General features: G+C 39.3%; 1 protein-coding gene across 2 annotated transcripts in view; it reads left to right on the forward strand.

The window, feature by feature from the left end:
• Positions 1-24,141, forward strand: part of ipo11 (importin 11) — a 112,635-nt gene that overhangs the window by 42,128 nt on the left and 46,366 nt on the right. For both annotated transcript variants that reach the window (XM_068311733.1, XM_068311734.1), the window contains exons 15-22: positions 29-134; positions 10,000-10,126; positions 15,255-15,288; positions 15,533-15,573; positions 15,675-15,791; positions 17,081-17,194; positions 21,087-21,202; positions 22,206-22,282. In XM_068311733.1, coding sequence (XP_068167834.1) covers positions 29-134; positions 10,000-10,126; positions 15,255-15,288; positions 15,533-15,573; positions 15,675-15,791; positions 17,081-17,194; positions 21,087-21,202; positions 22,206-22,282 — 732 coding nt within the window. The remainder of the gene's footprint in view (positions 1-28; positions 135-9,999; positions 10,127-15,254; positions 15,289-15,532; positions 15,574-15,674; positions 15,792-17,080; positions 17,195-21,086; positions 21,203-22,205; positions 22,283-24,141) is intronic.

A 24,141-nucleotide genomic window follows, 5' to 3' on the forward strand; every position in this document is an offset into this window, starting at 1 on the left:
ATTTTTGATTGTGATTCTTGGTGTGCAGTATACAATGCAGTGGGACTGGCGGCCTATGAACTGTTTGACAACGTGGATTTTGACCAGTGGTTCAAGAATCAGCTTCTTAATGAGCTTCAAGTCAGCCATCACAGGTAAATCTGAGAAGTGTGATATGTTTTTCTTTGTATATGTCACAACACTGTTAAAACGTAAAATAATATAACAAACTAGAGAATCTTGAAGTACAGTGCGCCCTCGCGCATTTGCACATCAATGCTCGCGACTTCACCTCATCTTAGATTTTTTGTAGGCATTCATGTGATGATACGCACATTCTGTTGGTTGACGGCATCGAGAAGTGCACTATGTAACGTTTAAATCTTTGTGGAGATCTCCAGGTAAAGCAGGCTCAGTTGAAGATATGAGTGGTGTTGAATGGATTGACTTGCAGGTATTAACCTCTGTCCAGATATTAATTAGCACAGCAGCACAGTTCATACATACTAAAAGTCGCTGTCTATCTTAGTCACATTAACAACTGCCTGACTCACCATCACTCAATGAGCAGCAGTCACCAGAGTTCAAACAGGCTGTTAAATAAACAATCTAAAACACATGCAATAAAAATAAACAGATGAATGCATTTGAAAAGTTATGGAGAGATACCAGGTGGGGAAAGCTTAGGTGGTAAGAGTGATAGGAAGAGGAAGTGCCCGGTTCACATCGACCCCAAGATGATCGAAAGAGGGAACCCCTGCAACTCTCCAAAGGTCGTCCACTCAGGATGCTGCTGACGTAAAAGTGATGATCGCCTGACTCTTTCCAGATAGTGCAGGTGTGAATAACCCCTCCAGTTTGTTCCGGGGAAAGCCGTTGGTTTATATTTATGTATGTACATTTACTTTTGATGCTGAAAGCAAATATTTTCCTATTTGAACAGGCTGAATTCATAAAGAGGAAATAATTGAGGATGCATATTAGGCCTCACCCTAAAATGTGCATGACTACAGCTGAAAAATAACAATGAGCAAATGACTCAAGGATAAACATTTATTAACTTTGCTCCTTCTAACAAAGAATGCAACAGAAAAAAGTAATTTTTGAAGAAAGAAAAGTATAATGGAACCTATTTCTTATTTTCCTTCTTGTTGTTTCTGTTGACTGCTTCTTTCCCCGTTTCTTTCTCTTGTTCTGGTTCTACTGCTTCAGCTTCTTCCTGTGCTTGAAAATATATGTGACGAGAGTCCTTTTGTTTCATTTTCTAGGTTCTTAAACGCATATTCTGAAGCGCAATTGCTCCAATAAGCATTCACAAGAAGTTGCAGTTAGATATTTTTAAAAATAAGACCTTTTTGTTTTGTTGATGTTCAAAGAAGGATGTCATCCAGTGTAACAGTCTGCCCTTAGGCAGAAGTGATAGGAGAAATAGCAGTACTCCCAAATTGATATATCGTCTTTTGAGTGCAAAGAGCTCCTTAGATTACAACCTATTGCTTTGTGCTAATATGATTTAGCTTTACTTTTAATAAAGGCTGATTATATAAACTGCAACAGATAAACTTTTCAACTCACATTGATTTTCTGTGCTGAATCAGACTGTGTCAGATTTTGAGACATTCCCACAGTCTTTTGAAGAGACGTTTGCGATGGGAATATAGACTCACTATGGATGTTACAGAATCATCACTTTTAATGATATCATTTAAAGGGGCAATTAGTGGCTTGCTGTTTTTCCTCCTGTCTGTGTCAGCATACATACTGTATGATTGCAGACTTGGTTGAATGCACCTTTGCCTAATTATGCTTTTATCCACAACGTGGCTATGTCATCATGTTTTACCTCACGTCACAATTCTATATCATTTTCAACGCCTACTGGGATACATTAGTCAAAAGAATATTTATCCTCATGTTAGAAGAATATACCTGCTGAGCTAATTAAGTTTAGACAGTCATCCAAAGACGTTTTGACATGCAATTGCGGTCTTCAGATGGTGGAAGACAATTTAAAGATCTGTTGAAGTTCTTTTTATTGATCTCAGCACAGTGCACTTGCTATATACAAAATGCACCTTCACCTGCTACATAAATTAAAATTTCCTACTGAGTCCAGACCCGTTTCCGCTACTTCCTGTCATATACCCATGGATATTTTCTCCAAAACATTTCATTTAGTAAAGCATCAAATCGCTTAAACAACTCATTTCATATCCATATCTCTATTTAAAATTACTTAAGTGCAGTGCAGGTTTATATGCTTGGGAACTGAACTGCACATATTTTTCATTCATTCAAAAGAAAGTTCAGAGCCCTGCTTCCATATTGCACACAATTTGTACCAGTGGCGTTGTCGCAGCATCTGGGCTGACCATACAGACGTTATGTTTTTATCAGCTGTTCAAGTTGTCAGGGTAGATGATTTTTTCCACCAGCGCCGTTGTTGAGTTTACTCCAAAATTAATTGTTAACAAGGAATTATAGGTCCATTAATTAAAATAATGTTTGTGGCTACTTTTAATGACCTGTGCTAGCTGACTTGTTCAAGGGCTTTTTCCTCTGATACTTTTAGACTAATACCAATTATGTGCAGTCCTCATGCATTGATCCTGGCTCACACTTTTTCAGTCCAGGCAATATTTATTTACACAGTGTCAACATATTCCATACAATCTCTTTACAGTGGCATTTTTATTTATTTATTTTTATATACAGAATCCCCACAGGGAAATTAGTGGCACACTCTAGTCAGTAGACATGCTTATATATACAGTGTATGTATATATGTGTGTGTGTGTGTATATATATATATATATATATATATATATATATATATATATATATATATATATATGCGGGGTATCTCAGATATCCCGCTGGGATCATAAGCTGGCCAAAGGAGGAGATAGAAGCCACAGACATCAAGACGAGAAAGCTCCTCACCATGCATGGAGGGTTTCACCCCAAGTCCAGCATCCTGAGGCTGTACACTAAGCGGAAAGAGGGAGGCCGAGGACTAGTGAGCATCAGGGCCACTGTCCAGGATGAGACATCAAAAATCCAAGAGTACATCAGGAAGATGGCCCCAACAGATGGACTGCTCAGTGAATGCCTTTGACAGCAGAAGCCTGAGGAGGAAGAGGAGGAGGAGACGACATGGAGGGACAAGCCCCTACACGGCATGTACCACCGTCAGATAGAGGAAGTGGCTGATATCAAGAAGACCTACCAATGGCTGAATAAAGCTAGACTGACAGACAGCACAGAGGCACTGATCATGGCAGCACAAGAACAGGCCCTAAGTACAAGGGCAATAGAGGCCAATATCTACCACAGTAGATCTGACCCAAGGTGCAGGCTACTTAAAGAAGCCCCAGAGTCAGTCCAGCATGTGGTAGCAGGGTGTAAGATGCTCGCCAGCTCAGCATACATGGAAAGGCACAACCAAGTAGCTGTGATAGTGTACAGGAACATCTGTACCCGGTATGGACTAGAAGTACCCAAATCCCAATGGGACATACCACCGAAGGTGGTTGAGAACGACAAGGCTAAGATCCTGTGGGACTTCAGCTTCCAGACCGACAAACAGCTACTGGCTAACAAACCGGACATAGTGGTGATGGACAAAGAGCATAAGAGAGCAGTGGTGATAGATGTGGCGATTCCAGCTGATGCCAACATCAGGAAGAAGGAACACGAAAAGATTGAGAAATATCAAGGGTTGAAAGAACAGCTGGAACAGATGTGGAAGGTTAAGGTTAATGTGGTCCCCGTGGTAGTAGGAGCACTTGGGGCAGTGACCCCCAAACTGGAAGAGTGGCTCCAGCAGATTCCTGGAACAACATCTGAAGCCTCAGTCCAGAAGAGCGCAGTCCTAGGAACAGCTAAGATACTGCGCAGAACCCTCAGACTCCCAGGCCTCTGGTAGAGGACCCGAGCTTGAGGATGACACACAGATACCACCCTGAAAGGGTGAGAGGGACGTTTTTTTTTTTAAATATATGCACACTGTATATATACTGTATATATGAGTGTGTATAGGCCCTGAAGAAACAAACACACACAAGGGGCCTGTACGCATGCAGGGGGAGGAAGAATGGCCGGCAGCCCCTTTTTGTGGAGCGGCCAAATAAGCAGCTTGTAAGGGGGACGGTGCTTTACTCAAGGGCGCCTCGGCAGTGCTCCGAAGGTGAGCTGACACCTCCCACTGTCAGCTCACACTCCAGGTGGTTTTGGGCGGGAGTGGGAATCAAACCACTGATCTTGAAACATTGGACGACCCGTTCTACCAACCGCTCTACCACTGAGCCACTGATCATTACATGTAAGAAAATGGATCTCTGCAAAAATATTAAAATTGATGCTTTTTGCCTGAATCGGCCAGTCAGTCATTGTGTTTGATGACAGCAGCTGGTAGGCTGCCAGTGTCTGCTTTTCATCACCGAGAGAGAAGACCATGCCAGCAGATAACTGGACCAAGACGTGTGTTTGCAAGCAGGATAAGCAGGAAAGCTAATATGGATTGTTGTGAAGTCTGTGGCTTTGGTGTAGCAGGTCACTATTTTGTCTGTCACCTTTTGATGTATAACTGTATTTTTGCTATTTACAAGTTTTCAGTTAGGAAAAATAAAATCTGATCAATTAGATATTGAATTTTTTATCAAAACCAACTTTAAAATGGAGAAAAAGTTTCTATAATTTATACAGCATGTTTTGAAAACTCAAGTACACACATGGTGTTCATGGTGTTTTTTCTTTTGTGGAAAAAACTAAGAACAGGAATCCATCTCTCAACCTCCATCCACATTGGGAACAAACTGTGTGTTGACCTTTTCAACAAAGCCACACAGAGACCAGCTTCTAATCAGAGTAGTTAAAACACAGAAGTATTGTGGCAGAAATATGTGTTGGCTTCTTCTCACAAGAAACTGTGACAGTTCCTATAATGACATCTGCCAGGAGACACACTCAGAGCAGAAGTTTCTGGCTGACAGACTGGTGAACATTTGTTGTTACCAGAGAATTCCCACATCATGCTGCACTGCCTGGCTGGCTGATTGCTGGCTGTTAAAATGATTACTTATTGAGATCTTGATTTACATTTTAAAGAATAATTCTGTACTAAATGTCTACAATATGCTTTGTGGAGCGATGCAGTAACAAATGACAACCTCGCCTCATTGCAGCAGGTAATTTAATTTTGAAAGTTTCTGGCTGTTTAGACAGCAGGCCTTCACTTACCTGAAACCATAACTGCAGAATTTCTTTTAGCCCCAATTAGTCTGTGTCAGTTATCACGCTGTTTTTTGTGGGTAGTATATCATTTAGATTTTAATTGATCCTGTTTATGTTTATTGATCCTGGGTTTAAAGGAATTCCTGGGACAAACTGTGGTAGTCTTCCATTCATTTGTCTTGTGGATGGCAAATATTTTTTCATTTGTTCTTCATGAAGTTTCGATCTTTCACCAGCTTTCTGTAGAAATGATGATAGTGAATGACATTTGCTGTGTGTCTTGTTGACCTGTTGGCTGTTGTTCCGCATGCAAACCCCTGTTTTTGAAAAACGAATCAGATAAATTAATCTACATCCAGATAAGAATTCTTCAAAGGCTTACAGAAGTTTGATTGATACCTATCAACACAATGGCAAAATTTAAAAAAAAAATTGTCCTCTGCTCAAAATATTCCATTTGATTTCTTTGTTTGACAATCAGTACGCCACAACTGGATCGACAAATGTATTTAAGTTCATGTCTGCAGTGCCTTGGTAAACAATCTGAGTTAGCTCTCTTACGTTCTTATTTTGAACATGTTGTTTGAAAAACATACTGGTGTTTGGCAACACAAATTTAAGGCTGTTGACCAGCTGTATCTTGTCCCCACCTATGTTTTTCCCTTTAAATTACACCCAACTCTTTTTAATGACACTGAACTGCTAGTTGCAATCAATGGACTCAGACTTAAACAGCTTTTGGATAACCATGACCTGGATGACTGAGAACCTACACAGACAACTTTCGTAACTCGAAATTTCTTTCGTAACTAAAGGCAATATTTTCCTGTTGAGGCGTTTCGTAAGTAGAAAGTTTTGTATGTAGAGACATTCGTAAGTAGAGGTAACACTGTATTTTAATACCACAGTTTAGTAGAAGGAGGAACATCTGCATTATTGATGGCATTAAAGATAATATTTTACCATTTCTAAATAGCTTAGCATACTTTATTACCTTGGTACCATCTTGTAGATGTAATTAGTTCTTTGAACTTTGGTGATGTCATCATGTCCCTAGTTTTAGCCGTCACTAATGTCAGTTTTAGTCTTGCTGAGGTCTGTAACACTTAATATGAGGCAACAACAGTCACAACACTATCTGTCAGCAAAGCTATTGTGTGATTTCAACCGGTGGCTGAGCCTCAGGCCACCCGTAAGCGGCTTTTACAAATCAGTTGGCTGTCACTTTTTGGCATGATGATTACACAAGCAGTCATACTTGGGCACTTACTGGCACATGCAAGTTCTGACTAGCTGTCAAATTCTCCTCTTCAAACAGTAACAAGTTTCTTAGCTCTGACAGGTTATCGTGGTTGATAGCACAGATACACACAAGACACATACAAAAATCATGACTCGTACTTAGAGGCAACCTCCTCCCCATACCAACTCAGAGTCGACAGACCTTTTTTTGTCGCCTAAACAAACAAAGATACAGATACAGGGGGTGTTCATCTTTCTGCTGTCAGACTCAGTCACTGTAGAAACACTTTGACATCCTGACATTGTGTTTATTCCGCTTGACCTTTTGAGTTCAGTTTATGAAGAAAGTAAGGGAACCTTTTTTATTTCTAGCGGTTTGTCAGTATCCTACTAGATTTGTTACACCCTAAAATGGAAAATATGTCTGGAATAGAAACAGGAGAACAGTGATTTGTATGATATCCTTCAAAGAAGGTGATTTGATTTTTTTTTAAGTTAATTTTTGTCCGTAATTGTCTATATGGTTGTCAGAAAGATGAGCAGGTTTTGTGTGGATGATTCATGCTCAACCTTTGACCAATGAACAAATACCCCTGTCAACCCACCTGTCCATCTGCCTTCCTGCTCACTTTTCCATCCTTTCCTTACACTTTTCCAGCATACTAATAATAGACACAACAAGCTGTTGTCTCCCCAGCTGAAGCAGATAATCTGTATTTGTCAGTCACAGACATGCACCCATGCACCGCTATCTTATATTGCATACATACAGAGTTGGGAACACTAATCTCTTTGTCACTTCAGCTAATGCCATGAATGAATAATAATCAGCATGGATTATGATGTCAGAAATAATTCTCACCATTGTCAGGATTTGTTTTGCTTTTTTTTTTAAGTCTCCTAAAATCTTTAACATATTTTTCAGTTGCTGTCTATTGCACCTTGTATTAAAGAACAGTACACTAAATCCACAACTGTCCTGTAGAGTTCTTTTAACAAGCTTTAATTTGACAACAGATAATCGTTTGTAATTGGATTATTTTTTTTGTGATATTGCTGCCTTGTTATCTGAGTGCCAGTATATTGCTGCCAAGCCGTTATTTGGAACCTATAGAAAGAGCTTTGGGAATGTGACTGTGGCCATTGTCGACTGGCACTGACATAGATGCTCTATCATGCTGGAACCAATCCATATGTTGATGCTTCCATGAAACTTAATGAAAATCAGATTGGTCTGGCCTTTGTTTCCCTTTAAAAGTAATTGGAAGCCAATGTGTTCTCCTTCGTGCTCCACTGCCTTTGAGGTTCAGCTCAGGAGTGTCTAAGTCCCATCATGCGCTTTTAAGATAACAAGAAATCAGATTCAAGTGGCATCAAGTTTGCTGTTTGTGATGGGCAAATTTCAAACTTTGCACTAAAAACAAAGAAAATTTTCTTTTGAGCTGATTTCTCCAAGCAAGCTTGTTCTTTTTTTTTCTTCACTTCTCTCCATTCACAAACACAAACAAATGCAGATCGTTCTTTGCCACCTCCGAGTCTTGAGTCATGCTGTTGTCTAGTACCCTCTGGCTTGTATCCTAGACTATGGTCTCTGGCTCCCTGCGGATATTTGACAGGACGCCAACAAGAGTGTCACCCCTCTATCCGCCGCCTGTCGTCTCATGCCTCCTTTCCTCAATCCCCACCATCACCTAACTTCTATCAAAGGCTCTCCTCACATACAGCTTTTGCCTGAGATACAAACAAGGGCAGCTGCTGAGGGAAACTTATGGCCTGCCTGCCTGCCTTGTCTAGCTTTTTGAAAACCAAGTGTCCGACAAGCTGATATTGCATGGACACATGCAATATCAGGTCATTTTAATTCATATCATACAAAACTCATCTTGCGTGGACATGCGGTCATCCTTTTAGTTTAGTTTATCTGACACTGGTCACCAAGTCCCTCTTTTATTTTCTGACATGTTTTTACAAAGATATAATTGATTTACTCATTCTTAACAACCACTTGCTTCTTGTAGTATTCTACTACAATTAAATAATTGAGGAAAAACATGGTATCTATTACGCTTTCTTTTACTCTGTTTCTTCGGGGACTTAAATCTGGTGCTTCACATTTTCACAATGAAAAGTGAACTGCCAGAAAGAGGGCTAAATTAGTTTTACTTCTGGAGTTAGTCATGAACAATAGGACAGTGACACCATGCATATTGCACAGGGTACCACAGGGCTCTGTGCTTGGCCCTCTGTTATTTTCTCTATACAGTACTTACTCCCACTTGGATCATCTGAGAAAACATGGCAATTCTTTTCATTGTTATGCTGATGATAGTCAGATATATGACTCTCTTAAGAAGTCTTCTACTTCTACAGTCTAAAGCCGCTCCTTGATTGTTTACGTGACATTACCTGGTTGTTACTGAATTTTCTCAATTTTAATTAAAAAAAAGAGACTGAAGTCATGGTTTTTGGTAGCACTTCTGAAACCCCCGTAATCAATCTTGATTGGTACAACAAGACAGTTGTGAACAACTTGGGGGTCAAAGTGGATAAGGAACTTAAATTTGACAGCCAGATTAAAGCAATGGTGTAGTCGAACTTTTTCCAGTTGAAGCAGTTGGCAAAAATTAAACCAATTTTAGGGAAAAAATATTTTGAGACAGTAATTCAAGTCTTTGTGACCACTCAGCTGGATTACCGTAACAGACTTTATGTGAAGGTTAGTGGGTCCTCCATTGCCCGCGTTCAGCTGGTCCAGAATGCTGGGCTTTTAACAGGACCAAGGAGTACAAGCACATCTCACTGATTTAAGCTGCACTGCACTGGCTGCCCATAGTTTTTAGGATTCATTTAAAAATCCTTTTATTTGCTTTTAACGCCGTAAGTGGCCTCGCTCCCCCCTACCTCTCTGAGCTTCTTCACGCATACACGCCCAGTCGCTCTCTCAGGTCAGCTGACAAGCTGCTCCTCACACAGCCTAAAGTCAGGCTGAAGCTCAGAGGGGAACGCGCATTTTCGGTGTCAGTTCCTAAACTATGGAATGAGCTCCCACTGCACATGAGGCAGTCTTCTTCACTGTCGCATATTACATCTCTTCTTAAAACCCACCTCTTTTCCCTGGCGTTTGACACCAATTAGTGTTTTGTATATTATTTTACATTATTATTATTTTTTTATCTGATTTTATTTCCGCTTTTAACTTATTTTAAGTTATTTTATCTGATTTTTATTTGATATTTTATTTATCTGCATTATGTTGATGGTTTTATGGCTGTTGTGTTTCTTATCTATTGACTGTGCAGCACTTTGGAAGCCTTGTGTTTACTTAAATTGTGATATATAAATAAAGTGGATTGGAAGCAGGGACACCAATTTCATTATTTGAATCCCTGGCCCAGTGGTTTTTTAGTAAAAGCAAGTGATGTAGTTACATTGTTGCGATAAACTGATTCATTTTTTGTGCATTGCAATTTGCATGGAGACAACGGAGTAGATATGTATTAAAATATTTCTTTGTCGCTCTCCTGTCATCCTCCTCCTGTCCAGGTACAAGTTGATTCGCAGACGAGTCATCTGGCTGATAGGACAGTGGATCTCTGTCAAGTTTAAATCTGACCTTCGGCCTTTACTCTATGAAGTTATCCTGAGCCTCATGCAGGATCCAGATTTGGTGGTAAGGCAGTTGCAGACACAATGTCTTTTTCATTACAACTGGGTTTTCAACTTCCACACAAAACACAAGAATAACAGTGACTGAAGTGGGTCATTTGTAAATGTGCACAGTCAGTTCTACAAACACAGCATGAAATCGCAGCTATTATGCTGCCAATGTTGTGCACACAAAACCATAATATTAAGTGAAGAGCCATGGGAACATTGTTTGAATCTCAATATACAGTTGGAGACTGTTTTTGTACAGGGGAAATTAGTTATGTCTGATGAAGAAGCGATTCCTTTTATTTTGTCTTAAACAATTTTTCAGCTATGGCCTGAGAAATCTCCTTTGTGTGGAAAAGTAGCTATTATTATGCAATACCCATCCTCAACTCAATTTACATTTTAGTATCCTTAGGTTTTGTGCCTCATAAGTCATTCACTTGATTGATGTGTTTGCTTTCACCAGAATTTATACGAGGGAAAGTGAAGTCAGTACATTATTTACAATAACATCTCTGCATTAGGTTGAACCCTAATGAATAAGTGGGTTCAGTCTCTGTATGGAATTGACTCTCGTATCATTACAAAATACCTCATGACATCATTATTTAAATTTTGAAGAGGAACATTTTGCAGGCTTCTTAGTTATCATGCACACATGTGATTTCAATGTAAATAGAATTACACTGTATAATGCAGTTAGGATAATACTACGTTCTCGTCAGAGCCCACACAAACATGGTGCTCTGATATTATAAATGTCGTGTAAAAAATAATTCAGTAACTTGTTTCAATCTGGAGTGTAAGCACACCTGTAAAAACAATGTAAAATTACATATATAAATCTGCAGCTTCATAAATTTTGAAATCAAAATGTAACTTTGAATTTTGAAAACACATAGGAAGGGAAAACATGTTCCATTCTCATGTGAAGTTAGACTCAAATCATAATCCCAATTCATTGTTCAAAGTCAAATTCTTGAGTGTAAATACATTATTCTAAATACCAGAAGTTGATTTTCAGTCAAAGAGAGTAGTTAGTATAACTTAAACTGAGGCAGATCCGAGTAAAGCAATGTAATTGCGGCGACAGAACTATAGTTGATTATCTCCTCTCAGTCATCCATAATGGAGTGCACACCTTCACACTCACAAGAGCCTCATTTCCTATTTCAAAGACCTAAATGCTTCTCGAAAACGCCACCTCAATACCAAATGATTTGCTGCCAAACCAACCAACCAGCGCATGTTAACATAGACTGTTTTTAGAATTAGAATTCCTTTAATTCATAAGGGGGATAATGCGTCCTACAGTTTCAGGGGTTGTTCTTCACATACTGTGTTCTTGCTTTTATATCACTGAGCAACACATTTATCATAAGTTCCTCCTTAATATTGTCCTGCCCTATTATAGCCTCTTTAGCGAATTTACTGTTGCTCATGAACATAGAGAAATCTATCAATCTAACTGGTTATCAATATCTCTACTGCAATTTTCTGGTCCCATTTGTTCTGATGGATAAGAAGGTAATAGTTTATGTCTGACATTTCAGTCTTTGCATTTTACAAGGAGTTATTCACCAGAGCGATTTATTGATTGGTGCAGTGACCACAAGGCTTGGTTTATTCTATTCTGTGGTACTCATTGATGAGAAGAGGAACAGGAGAATGTAAGAGGGTGAAGAGGACAAGCTGAGATAATGATGCCTTCATTATTGGAAAATCTGTCAAACGAGAGTGGAGTAGTCTTAATACTTGTTGGATAAATGGTTTTTCGTTTCAGGTTCAAATCAAATTCAGTGCTCGTGTCCAAATAATGTTAGTCAGCCAGCGATCAAATGTTGTTTAAACCGATGCGTTGTATTTATTTTATTCAAAGATATATACCAGTAATCTCTTTTTCTCCTTCTCCCCTTCCTCATTTTCAATTCCTCCATTGAGGAGGAGCAGCTCTCTCTGTATGAGATGCGAATTAGTGTGAAGCTACAATCTGCTATGGTGTATAAAGTGGCAACAATTTACATTTGAACTGTACAGTCTTTTTCAAATACATTAGATCAAATAAGATATTGTGTTTTGTGTTCATGTTTTGCTGAAGAAGAATTGAAGAAGCCTCTTGGATGAGAGGCGAAACGTCTTCAAGGAACTTTCTTAGTCCAGTGGATTGATTTAAACAGTTTTGGATAACCTTGACCTGGATAACTGAGAACCTACACAGACATCTGATATATAGTATTAAGGTGAAGAACTGATGTCTAGGCGTAGGATTCCTGGTACCAGAAGGAGGTGTTAATATCTCATTGTGACACCATAGTGTTAGGTTATGCCATGAGCTCAGTGATACAACAGTTGAGGATTATTGCAGGAATTGTTTTGACACAGTACCAGGAAAGACTTGTCGATGTTTCGAGACTTTGGTGATGATGGTGTTGATGGAGGTATGCACTCTGACTTATTTCTAGTTCAGTACTCATTATTGAAGACACTAATCAGGTGACTCAAGGAAGATCAGTTTATTGTTTGATAACAAAATGTTACATTTATCTTTCCTCATTAAATTAAATTGTGTTGCTCGTGTGATGGGTTTTTCATATAACTGACAAACAACTGGAATAAAGGCGAATGCAAAAATGAGATGGCAGAAATCTTTTGAACTGTGTCTTATTAAACTTTTTGTGGGTTTGTTGAAGAATTAAAATAAATTCCCTATGAATCATCTGCATTTAAAAATGTTTTAATGTTTGATTTTCTTTAATTTAATTTACAGTACAAGTAATTTTCAGATATGGCTGATAATTGCTATATATATTTGTTTTGCATTTAAAAATGCAAATGTCTGTCTAATACAGATATTTTACTCCACATGTGATGTTTGCCATTGACCCAGACATGCATGCACACATCAGCTATTGCATCTACCAGTGGTTTCCACTGGTAGATGTAATAGGAATCCTCTCTTCCTATAATAATACAGTATATAATACTGTATATATGTGTAATTGACTATAAGTACATTTGTCTCTGACATTAACTCATAGTTTGAAGTAAAGGTCAAAGTCCAAATACATTTTCAGTAATAACTTTTTAAATTCACTATTAACTCAATGATAACAAGATGTAATGTTTGCTGCTTTCACACATGATAAGTATAGACTTGTATCTTATGTGTCACAAAACCAGGATTTATACAGTGTGAACTCCATTTACCTCATACAGTACAACATATCTACATCATATGTTGTTGCTCAGGACATTGGTTGTGGTTTGTCGATGTTGGTCTGTCCTCTTTTATCTCTGTGTAGTCAGAATTTAGTGAAATACACCTGTTCATAGCTTAATGCTTGCTGATACTCATATCTCCACCTCTACAATGGGGTGCACTATTCACAATGCTGATATCAGCAAACTGCTTTCCCATACATTGCCAAAATCACTGTCTGCCAACTGCCCAGTGCAGTGTAAACTGGAGTTCATCCAGAAAGAAAACATTTCTCCAGAATGCCAGATTACTGCAAAATGAATATTTTACAATACCAGTTGATTAATTTGTTAAACTGGTATCAGGGCAAGACCCTGGTGAAGATGACAAGCACACCGATTAGCCTATTAGAAGGTTCTTTGGTTGTGCAAGGGTACTAGTGCATCAGCTGCATGGGGTCCTGGTGTCCAATGGTCATGCATGTGAAGAAGCCAGATGTTGTATATGTTGTCTGTGTTTGTAATTCCAGTTGGATGTACTGCCAGTTTCTCTGAACTGACATTGAATAATGCTAACATTGAAATGAACATTCACTTCACAGGCAGCAGCTCTTGTCATCCCAGCAGCCAGCAAGCCAGTTGAACACAAAACTAGCCACATCTGCGGCATTGTGCTGTGTGATAAAACTACACTATGAGAATGATTCTTTTGTGTAATTAAAAGATCTTTTTACTGTAAAATGTTAGAGCAGAAATATATTTTTGATTGCATATTGCATGCAGTTGGGCTGGATATAGATGCATATGTTGCTTTTCATCACTGACTTGTTTCCTAATTAGATCTTTTCTATGCTACTTTTAATTCTGTGAGATGGTTAAATGGGATATTCACGCAGTGTGTTTTTTCATTGCAATTTGCATTGATCTTGCTTGGTGTTTAGGAATTTTGAATTGAAACAATGTAGTCGTAAATAATAAGTAATCAAATACATAGTGTACTTACAATACAGTACAATACAGTGTAAAGAGTGCACACACCCAAATTCACAGTGTTATCCTCCTGTAGAGGCGTGTGACTGGTGCTTAAAATCTGTTATGAAATGGTTGGAGAGCAAGGGCCGGCTGTAATGGAATCACTGTTCTTCGCCTTCCAATGTTTACGTTCTTTAATCTCGTCCATCAAATAACTTTCTCCGTGGTGGATATTTCCACCTCCGTCTCTCTGACAGCCCTAAATTATGCTGCTAAATCTAGAAGAGCAGGAGACCACTTTTTATTACGATGGACAGCTTGTATTTAGGTGTACAGGCATACACTTGTATGGAGTGTTTAGTGCTTTGTTGTCTTTATGATGCAGCTAATAAAGAAAAAGGAAAGTATAGTAACATATTACTGTACATCCTACTTCAAAGCGGGATGTAATATGTCAGTGTAATTGTGAGTGTAATTGTCAGTGTTCGTCTGTTCGTCCGTCTGTTAGTCCACCAAATATCTTCGCAAGTTGCAGATACAAAGATGAAACAGAAAGCACACTCGGGCGGCAAAGGGGATGAAAATGTGAGTCATGGATTTAGGCACTAGCTTTGATCTATGGTCAAAGCTAGTAAATAGCTTTGACCTACCTTGAATGGTCAAAGCTATTAACTTGTCAGGTACTACTTTCAGGTACTCTGACCTACCCTGGATGTAGGTTAGGGTAGGTTGCGGGATGTTGCAGTCTCTGACTGCCTTGTTTGGTAATTGTGTTATACGTCTGGTTATGGAAGTTATGTACTCTGTTTCTCTGTTTCTATATACCTTTTGCTCTGTCTTTATTATTTTACATTTAGTTCTTTCAAACTGCCTTATTTTGCCAGCAATCAATATACATTTATGATGTATTAAAAGGGCAATTCCTTATTTCTTAAATGATTTTCTAAATAAACTGTGTTCTTTTTTCCTCAAAGGTTCGGATTGAGACTGCAACAACCCTGAAGCTCAATATCCTCCCATATTGAAGCCATCATTTATGCTATTATTTTTCAGACAGGTCATAACAAGACATTTATTGATTTTGTTATTTTGCTCTTTTTTGAAATCTCACTTCATCTAACAACATAAAATCTTGCAGTCCTGAATGTCTCAAAGCTCAATAGCATTAAGCAACACTAAAAAGCATAGCTTGGCATACCTATCCTCCAACAGTTTCTCAACAGTTTGAAATGCATCCTTAACCCATGATCACCTGTGGATGACTTTGAGTTCCGAACAGAGCAGTTCCTTCCTGTGAGTACTTTTGTCACTGGACATTCTTGCATGTGCTTTTAGTTCAATGACCAGTGGAATCACTGTTTTTCTAATGCTTCAATTCTTGTATCTCTGTCCAGTACCTTGAGTCGATATTCGGCCTACTTTTCCAGTTGTTGCAACAGGTGACGGAGTGTGACACAAAAATGCAGGTCCTCCATGTCATCTCCTGTGTCATTGAGAGAGTAAATATCCAGGTGAGGTTGTAGATATCAAACAGATATGTGTTGATAATCATTAAACAGACTACTTTTCTTAATGACTGAAAAGTGAACTTGTTTCAAATTATGTGTCACTACACAAATTCTAATCATTGATTGTGACCTGGGCAACACGGAATCGCGAGCTTCTGTGCAGAAGCTCGCGCTGTTGCCTCACAGCAAGAACATTTGATTTGATTCCCTTTTGTGCGTAGTTTTTATGTTCTCCCCGTGTCTGCGTGGGCTCTCTCCCTGCTCTCCGGCTTTGTCCCACCTCCAAAATCACGTAGCTAATGTAAATTGGTCACTCTAAATTGTCCATTAGTACGAGTGTGCATGTTAGTTTGTCTTTCATGTGGTCCTGTAATAAGCTGGCATCACGTTTGGGGTGAACCATGCCTCTCACCTTTGTCAAAGCTGCTCCAGCAGACCAACTAACGATTGCAATCGTCTTTTAGACAAAAAGATGGGTGGATGGACTTTGACCTTGATTGTTGGATTCTATTTTTCTGTGCATTCAAAGACCTGTTCAGATTCACTTAACTTTTTAAACATTTTGAAACCAGTTGACTTTCGTCTAGCATTAGGACAGTGGTTTAAATACAAGGTAGTTTTATGCTCTATGGTTTGGTTGTCCAGCTCTCAGAAGTGAGTAGTCACCTGCTGACTTTTCCTTTTTTGGTTAACAATGGCCAAAATCTGGTCAAATACTTTCTGATTAATCTAAAAATAATTTCTCTTTTTCATATATAGTAGGAGTTCAGCTCTGTTGTTTCTGCAGCTGCCGCAGACCTGTACTCACTTCATATATGAACAAAACTGGTTTACAGTCTGTGAGGAGATAAACATTTTCACTGGTGTTAAAAGAAATTACTGCTGTATATCTTTTCATCAGTTTCTATGCTTCATATAGTTTTTCCATTAAAACATATTTTTAAGCAAAATGCATTGAATTCATTTTGGTCAACAGACAAAGAATTTATTCTGAAATGGCTGGCTGAAAATAGACATTTGGGAATATTTCAAAGGAAAGCATTCTGCCATTTAATTGGTATAGAACTTTTTTAAAACTTTAACTTAATATTAATTCCCAATTTTAGCCAAATAAGAGTTTTCGTAAAATGTGGTGATGTACCTAATCAATAAGCATCTTTTCTCAAACAGGAACAATTTGTCACAGCTTATCATCCCATATGAACTTTTTTAAATTCAGCATTATCCACACTGAGATAACTCGGTGTGACTTTGTCAGTGTTTCATGACGTTTTCTTTTTGTTCTGTTTTAGATCCGGCCATATGTAGGCTGTCTGGTTCAATACCTACCCCTGCTCTGGAAGCAATCTGAAGAGCACAACATGCTTCGATGTGCTATTCTTACTGCATTTATCCACCTAGTACAGGTATGGTCCAATCTTTTCTAATCATTCAGAGCTGCTTCCTGTCTTGGCTGGGATTTGTTTGATTTTTTTTTTTTATCTTACCAGAAAATATTTTCAGTTAAGTAAATGTTCAGTAAACAAACAAACAAAATTCCCCGTTTGACAATGTTTACCATCGTGTTTTAGTAAGATATTCTTAATGTGTGTAAATGTTTTTTAATCCAAAAATATTTTGGCAAGTGAATGTTTATTTTTCTTGCAGATGTAAAGCATAATTTTGACCAATATTTTAACTCTGTCATGCAAACGTTTGCAAACTGTATATTTTTCAGAAAACAAACTTTAGCCATTGCCCTACCAATCAGACTGTTGGTTTGTTCCTTTTGGCAAAAATTGATGTTGGCCGAAACATTATTGCCCTCTGCAGGCAGGAAAAATACAGCAGCAGTTTAACTCATTAAGTCAGCAGTCAGTTAGTCATCTTCAGATTACCACCGCTATATCCGCCGCAGCGAGTCACGGGGAGCCGGAGCCTATCTCGGCTGCATAGGGCGTGAGGCGGGGGACGCTCCGGGCACGACGCCAGTGCACAGGCGGAGCCACACACAAAGACACACAACCAGGCACACACACACTCATTCCTACGGGCAATTTGGAACAGCCAATCAACCTGAAGCACATGCTTTTGGGGGTAGGAGGAAGCCGGAGAACCCGGAGAGAACCCACGCAGACACGGGGAGAGCATGCGAATTCCGCACAGAGCGGGACTTGAACCCGGGTATGCCATGTTGTGAGGCGACAGCGCTAACCACTGCGCTGAACTTGACTGAACCAACTTTTCACTGAAATGAAATAGTGGAACTCATTTAAACACAATATCCACCAATAAAGGTAAACTGCTTGACTGAAAATGCCATCCAGCCATTGACTGTAAAACAGCAAAAGTATTGAAAAAGTGCATTTTCATATTTTTCTTTTCTAATCGTCTGTGAATGTTGCAGAGAATACTGAGGTTTAACTGATTTAAGGGTCTGGTAGGTTGAGCTCATTTCATTCAAAGTTTATATGTTTATTGTTCATTCATTGGGGCATTAACATGTTCTACAGTGTGACAGTTGGTGTTTTTCAGTCAATCTAGCAGTAAGTGTGGTGTTACTGGCCCAGCCACGTGTTTATGTGGATGAGGTAAAATGTAGTGGATGGAGACCTGGGTCAGACCTGTTTTTTTTTAATTATCTTGCCTTATGGTTTTTTCTGGCTAAAGTAACCACAAGAGCGGAACTGTTTTCCTGCTTATCCTCATTTCTGATTGATTTGTTGACATAAACACACATTTTAACCCCAGATTAGCGTGATTACCAAGAAAGACCTTTTTGACTGTGCCAATGGCTATTTTTGTTTTTGGCCACTTCGAAGATGTTCGGGTTTCAACTGTTTATTTCAAGATTTTCTGTTAACCGAAGTTAACAAAAAAGCCTCTGTTCCTCGACAATGTCACAGCAGCTTGTCTCATTCTGCAGATGTGAACTCCTCCTGGGACTGCTGCTACATCATTTGACAGTGGGAGATGAAACATTTAGTCATAGAGAGCGTCTTCAACAGAGTAACACAAGTACACATCTGAAAAAGGAGCCACTGAAGGTTTAATGCAGAAAGGACTTAGATTAGAAGATTTTTTGTTTTTAATGTATAAAATACAAAAATAAATGCGTGATTGAGTTTTTGATTGTTGCTCGTGACACGATATTCTTATTAGCCATATGGAGACAGTTTTGTGTGAAATGTCCGAAAGATAGATAAAATAATTATAGAAAGCCATTGCATGTGAAATCCAAAATGCTAATGGACATTTTGAAAAATGCTGGCCAAATTTTTTAATTCACATTTAGACGTAATGCAGCTGAATAGATGGAGTGAAAGCTGGTTTTCAGTATTAAGATCAATGTGGAGAAACTGTGCCATTGTGTGAGTTGCGTTAAAGAGAGTTTTTTGGCCTGGGGATGTGTTCTCAGCAGGACTGTCCTTGAGCTTAATCCTCCATTACTTAAACGCCATGGAATGCTATAGAGGTCAGGACTGATTATTTCTCTTCCTGTCCCGAAATTACAGACACAGCACCTACGCCAACTCCATCTGTCACAAATGGGTTTGTGTTCTGTCCTCTTAATGTGATTTCCTCCTCAATCACATTCTGTTCACTCATGTTACCTGATTAACTTGTACGTGACCACCGCATGGATGTTGACTTGGATCCTTTTGGGGTGGCTGTGGCTAAGATGGAAAGAGTGGGTCTTCAAATAATCTCAAGGTTGGCTGTTTGAATCCCACGCCATTCCAGTCATTCTCTCCATTGTGTTCTTGAGCAAGACACTTTACCCTCCTTGAGTGTCTCACACTGGTGTTTGAATGTGATGCATTAATTTCAGGTTGTCATTGTAAATGAGAACTGGTTCCCAGCTGACCTGCCTGGTTAAATAAAGGCTTTTCACAAATAAAGAGGCCTATTCCCAGAAATTACATAAATGTTGGTAACTCTTGCATCTTAATGCATGTTTTGTATCCATACCGGAGTTCTTTATGACACCATCTTTAGCCCACTGGTTCAGGCAATATTTGTTTAACCGTATTAAAGTTTCATGTTGCATGAAGCGATTGCAAGTGTAAAGACAAAATTTTCAATTCATGCTATGACTGTTCTAATTATCTTATAACCGCTCTTTCATCTTTTTCATTTGTGGATATCTCTGATCCTTGTAACAGTCACACTGTGTCGAGTGTTTTGTCAGAGTAATTGTTATCTGGGATGCTTTAACACTTTTTGTAGATTTATTGTCATTCCTCTCATCTTCATGTCTGTTGGTCTGTTATAGTAACCAAACATATTAGAGCAAAGTAAAGTCAAAATTGGTAAATGTTGTTTATTGTATAATATTTTTATAGAGCCCTGTAATTAAATGATTTATCTCAAGGTGCTTCAGAGCATTTCTGGATTTTTTTTTAACTGTGCCAACATCCTCTCCATGAGCAAACAGTTACAGTGTCAAGACCAACACATTTGTTCATCCTGCAGTTGCTTGCAGAAGGAGCACTGCATCATATCGCTTCCTGATACAAGCCGCAACAGCTTGAAAAGGAGAAAAATATTTTTTCAGCCCTACTCAAACTTCTAATTTTACATGCACAAGTGACACCAGTGGAGGAAGAATCAATACTGCCAGTATTTCGATTTTTTTCTTGCCCCCACACAGATCCCACATAGACCAGCTGTTCCAGCCCCCCTTTTTGTTTCAGCCCTCTCTTCACTCAGCAATGACTTCTACCCTGTGCCGACATTTTTGCATTCAGTGTTTTCTTTGATAACATAAACTATCTAAAAATACAGTGAAATGCAAAAAAAACATGAACCTTTGCTTCTGAAGAAATTCCATATCATCTCATCCATAAAAACCATCTCAGCCTGGAAAATAAAACCACAAACATTGCAAGTCTGCTGCCTGAAGATTCAATCAAAAATGTTTTTGTATAAGCCATTGGTTGATGTAATAGATAAAGGCTCCAGTAATATTTAAACAGCAAAAGCTGATATGGAAAATCTGATGCTTGGCCACCTGCACCAATCATAGCACTTTGCCGCTTAGCTAGTCAATTCAGTCAGTCCGTCACATACATGACCTGTGGTCCAACCACAATAAATGTACAGTATTTGGTGCAACATGGGAACAACATGCTATGTTAAAGGTATACCTTTGTTAGAAATGATGAGTTAAAGCGGTGATATCATTCAATTTCTGTTAGTTTGTGATTTTCTTCTTTGACCAAACATTAAGCTAAAGCACAAGAAAAACATCCCTAAAGCAGTCTGTGTGCATTATCTGCTTTCCCAATCTGACATTGACTCTCTGTTTTCCCACAGGGCCTTGGGGCAGAGAGTAAAAATCTTTACCCCTTCCTTCTTCCCGTTATCCAACTGAGTACTGATGTTTCCCAGCCGCCACATGTGTATTTGCTTGAGGATGGACTAGCGCTTTGGTATGTAAACACAAGTTCTACACACATATTAATATACTGCATTTGTAAGCTATAAAAGCAGATATTTATGAAACATACAGTGATTTCATTCTCTCCTTCACATTTCAGATTGTACTTCTGCACATGTATGCAGTGAATAAGAGTTGTCTTTTTTCTCTTTCTCATCCCTATTTTTCCTGTACTTCAGGTCATTGTAGTAGTATTTTCAAGGCCCCATTCACAGGCGTTTACACGTGTATGAAAATTAAATGCAAACCCTTTGCAGTTAAGTAGTGGCAAATGATTGAGAAGTGGCATCTTGTTTTAATGATGTCGCACAATCCCTACTTTTATTCTGGCTACATGCTACCTTAAAGCCATATCAATAGTCTGCTACAAAACAGTATGCTTGTTACGATCATCTGTTCTATTTTTAACTTCACTCTTAATCCCATACACTGCAGCATTTTAGGAGCTGTAAAGCCCTCAGACCAAGGTTTTCGTTCTATCCGTTAATGTGATTGATGTCCCTTTTAGTTATTTACTTAATTATTCACAACATTAATGCAATTTTCTTGTCTCAGCTTCTTTTCCTTCCCCTCCTCATGTCATGCTTTTTTTCTCCTATTAATTTGGAGAGTGTTTACAGTACCTCATCAAGGTAGTGTATGTTTTGATGAGTCCTGAATGCACCATAACTCATCAGAAAGTTTTGCCATGGTACACACTCTCAGCAAATGTCAGTAGATATTATTACATGAAATTCTTTGACCGTCTGTCACTACATGAAATCGAATCAAGACCACTCTTGTAGATTTAGGCCATTCTATTATAATGTCCAGAAGAGTTTAGCAATGTTTTCTTATTGAAGCTTATGAAGCTACTAACATTACTATTATCTGCTTTTCACATTTACATCCATACATTCTATTGTCTGTAATTTGTCTCACCTGAATTCTCATCACATGTTCTTTTATTCCTGATCTTATGTTCTGCTCTTCTTCATCCATTTCCCTTCATGCAGGTTGGTGACTTTGGAGAACAGTCCAGCCATAACTCCAGAGCTGCTCAGGATTTTCCAGAATATGTCTCCTTTGTTAGGTAAGCTGACATGAGATCTTTGCTAATTTCTGTTGATATAAGTTTGTGTAAATTAGGCTGCTTACATGCTAATTAACTTTATTATTTTCATTATTGTGTAAAATAGTTGCAAGGTAAGGCCCCGTCCACACGATGACGGATTTTTTGAAAACGCAACTTTTCTGTTGCGTTTACGCCTTCCGTCCACACGACAACGCAGATATCCGGAACGAAAACGCAACTTTTCAAAACGCTGGCCGAGGTGGATTTTTTTAAAAACGCTGGGTCTGCGTTGTCGTGTGGACAGCCTATCCGCGACTTTTTAAAAACGCTGACGTCTTGCCTGCGACGAAAACCGCTGTGACGTCATATTTATGGGCCCGTGTGTTGTGACAACAAAACACGGAGGATTCCTATTGGATAAAATTTGACTCAATACTGCTACCACATGGTTTGGCATGGTTATAGCCATCTTCGAAAACACACTGGTGCGTGTACGTGTAGACGGAGATTTTTTAAAAAACACTGTTGTGTGGACGCAAATCGTTTTCGATGCGTTTTTAAAAAGTTCCGTTTTTTTAAAAAATCCGTCATCGTGTGGACGGGGCCTTAAGATTAACATATTTTTTGAGAGTAGAGGTGGTCTCCAGTCATTAGCATTGCAAATTGCAGTGTAAATTTGTGCTGCTGGCTGAAAGTGTAGCAACCCACCATGGATAAATATCCCATCATCTCATCATGCAGGTCTGATTTTATTTTTTTAAGATGACAAAGTGTTGATTTTTGGTATTTATATAAACATTACAGTTTAGTTCAAGGTCAATCAGAGAATCAGAATCAGTCTTTATTTGTCATGCTGTCATGTTTACATATGACAGTACAAAATATGTCTCTGAAGGTCCCAGTAAGCCCGGTCGATAAATAAGATCAGTTAAGTAAATACAGGTTAAAAATGTAAGATAAATAAGAGAACAGAGAAAAGTTAAGAATGCTAGATATATAAAGTGTAAATTGAAAAGTGTCTGAACAGCAAAATCTTATTTACAGTGTAGCAGCTTAAGTATGTGGGTGCTCCATCTATTGCACCTGATGAAGCACCATATTGCAGCAAATCCCCGTGTGTCTGTGGTGACACTCGGAGCGTCGTGAGGGTGACTACAGAGCACCACAGGAGTTCAGCTTTCTAACAGCCTCTGGGAAGAAGCTGTTCCTCAGCCTGGTGGTCCTGCTCCAGATGCTCCGTAGTCTCCTGTCTGAGGGGAGGGGTTGGAACAGACAGTGTGCTGGGTGGGTGGGGTCTCTCATGATGTGGGTGGCCCTCCTTCTACACCTACTTGTGTAGATTTATGTGGTGATAGGTAGGCCACCCCCTACAGTCCTCTGTGCAGCCTTCACCACCCTCTGCAGAGCTGTCCTGTCTGCTGTAGAGCAGCTGCCGTGCCACACCGTGATGCTGGTGGTGAGGATGCTCTCTACTGCACTCCTGTAGAAGGCCTCCAGGAGGGCACTCCCGGATCCAGCACGCCTCAGCTTCCTGAGGAAGTAGAGCCGCTGGTGGGCCTTACTGAGCAGGTAGGAGGTGTTACAGCTCCAGGTGAGGTCCTCAGTGAGTTGAACCCCCAAGTACCTGTAGCTGGAGACCACCTCCACAGCTGCTCTTCCGATGTGCATGGGGGGAAGGGAGTGACTTTTCCTCCTGAAGTCCACCTCCATCTCCTTGGTCTTCCCCATGTTGATGCAGAGGTTGTTGTGTCTGCACCAGTGACCAGGTGCTCCACCTCCTCTCTGTATTTGGACTCATCGTTGTTGTGGATGCGTCCCACCACTACTGTGTCGTCTGCGAACTTTACAATATGACAGCTCGGGTGTTTTGCTGAGCA

This window comes from Antennarius striatus, chromosome 3, assembly GCF_040054535.1.
Source record: "Antennarius striatus isolate MH-2024 chromosome 3, ASM4005453v1, whole genome shotgun sequence".
Taxonomy (NCBI): Eukaryota; Metazoa; Chordata; class Actinopteri; order Lophiiformes; family Antennariidae; genus Antennarius; species Antennarius striatus.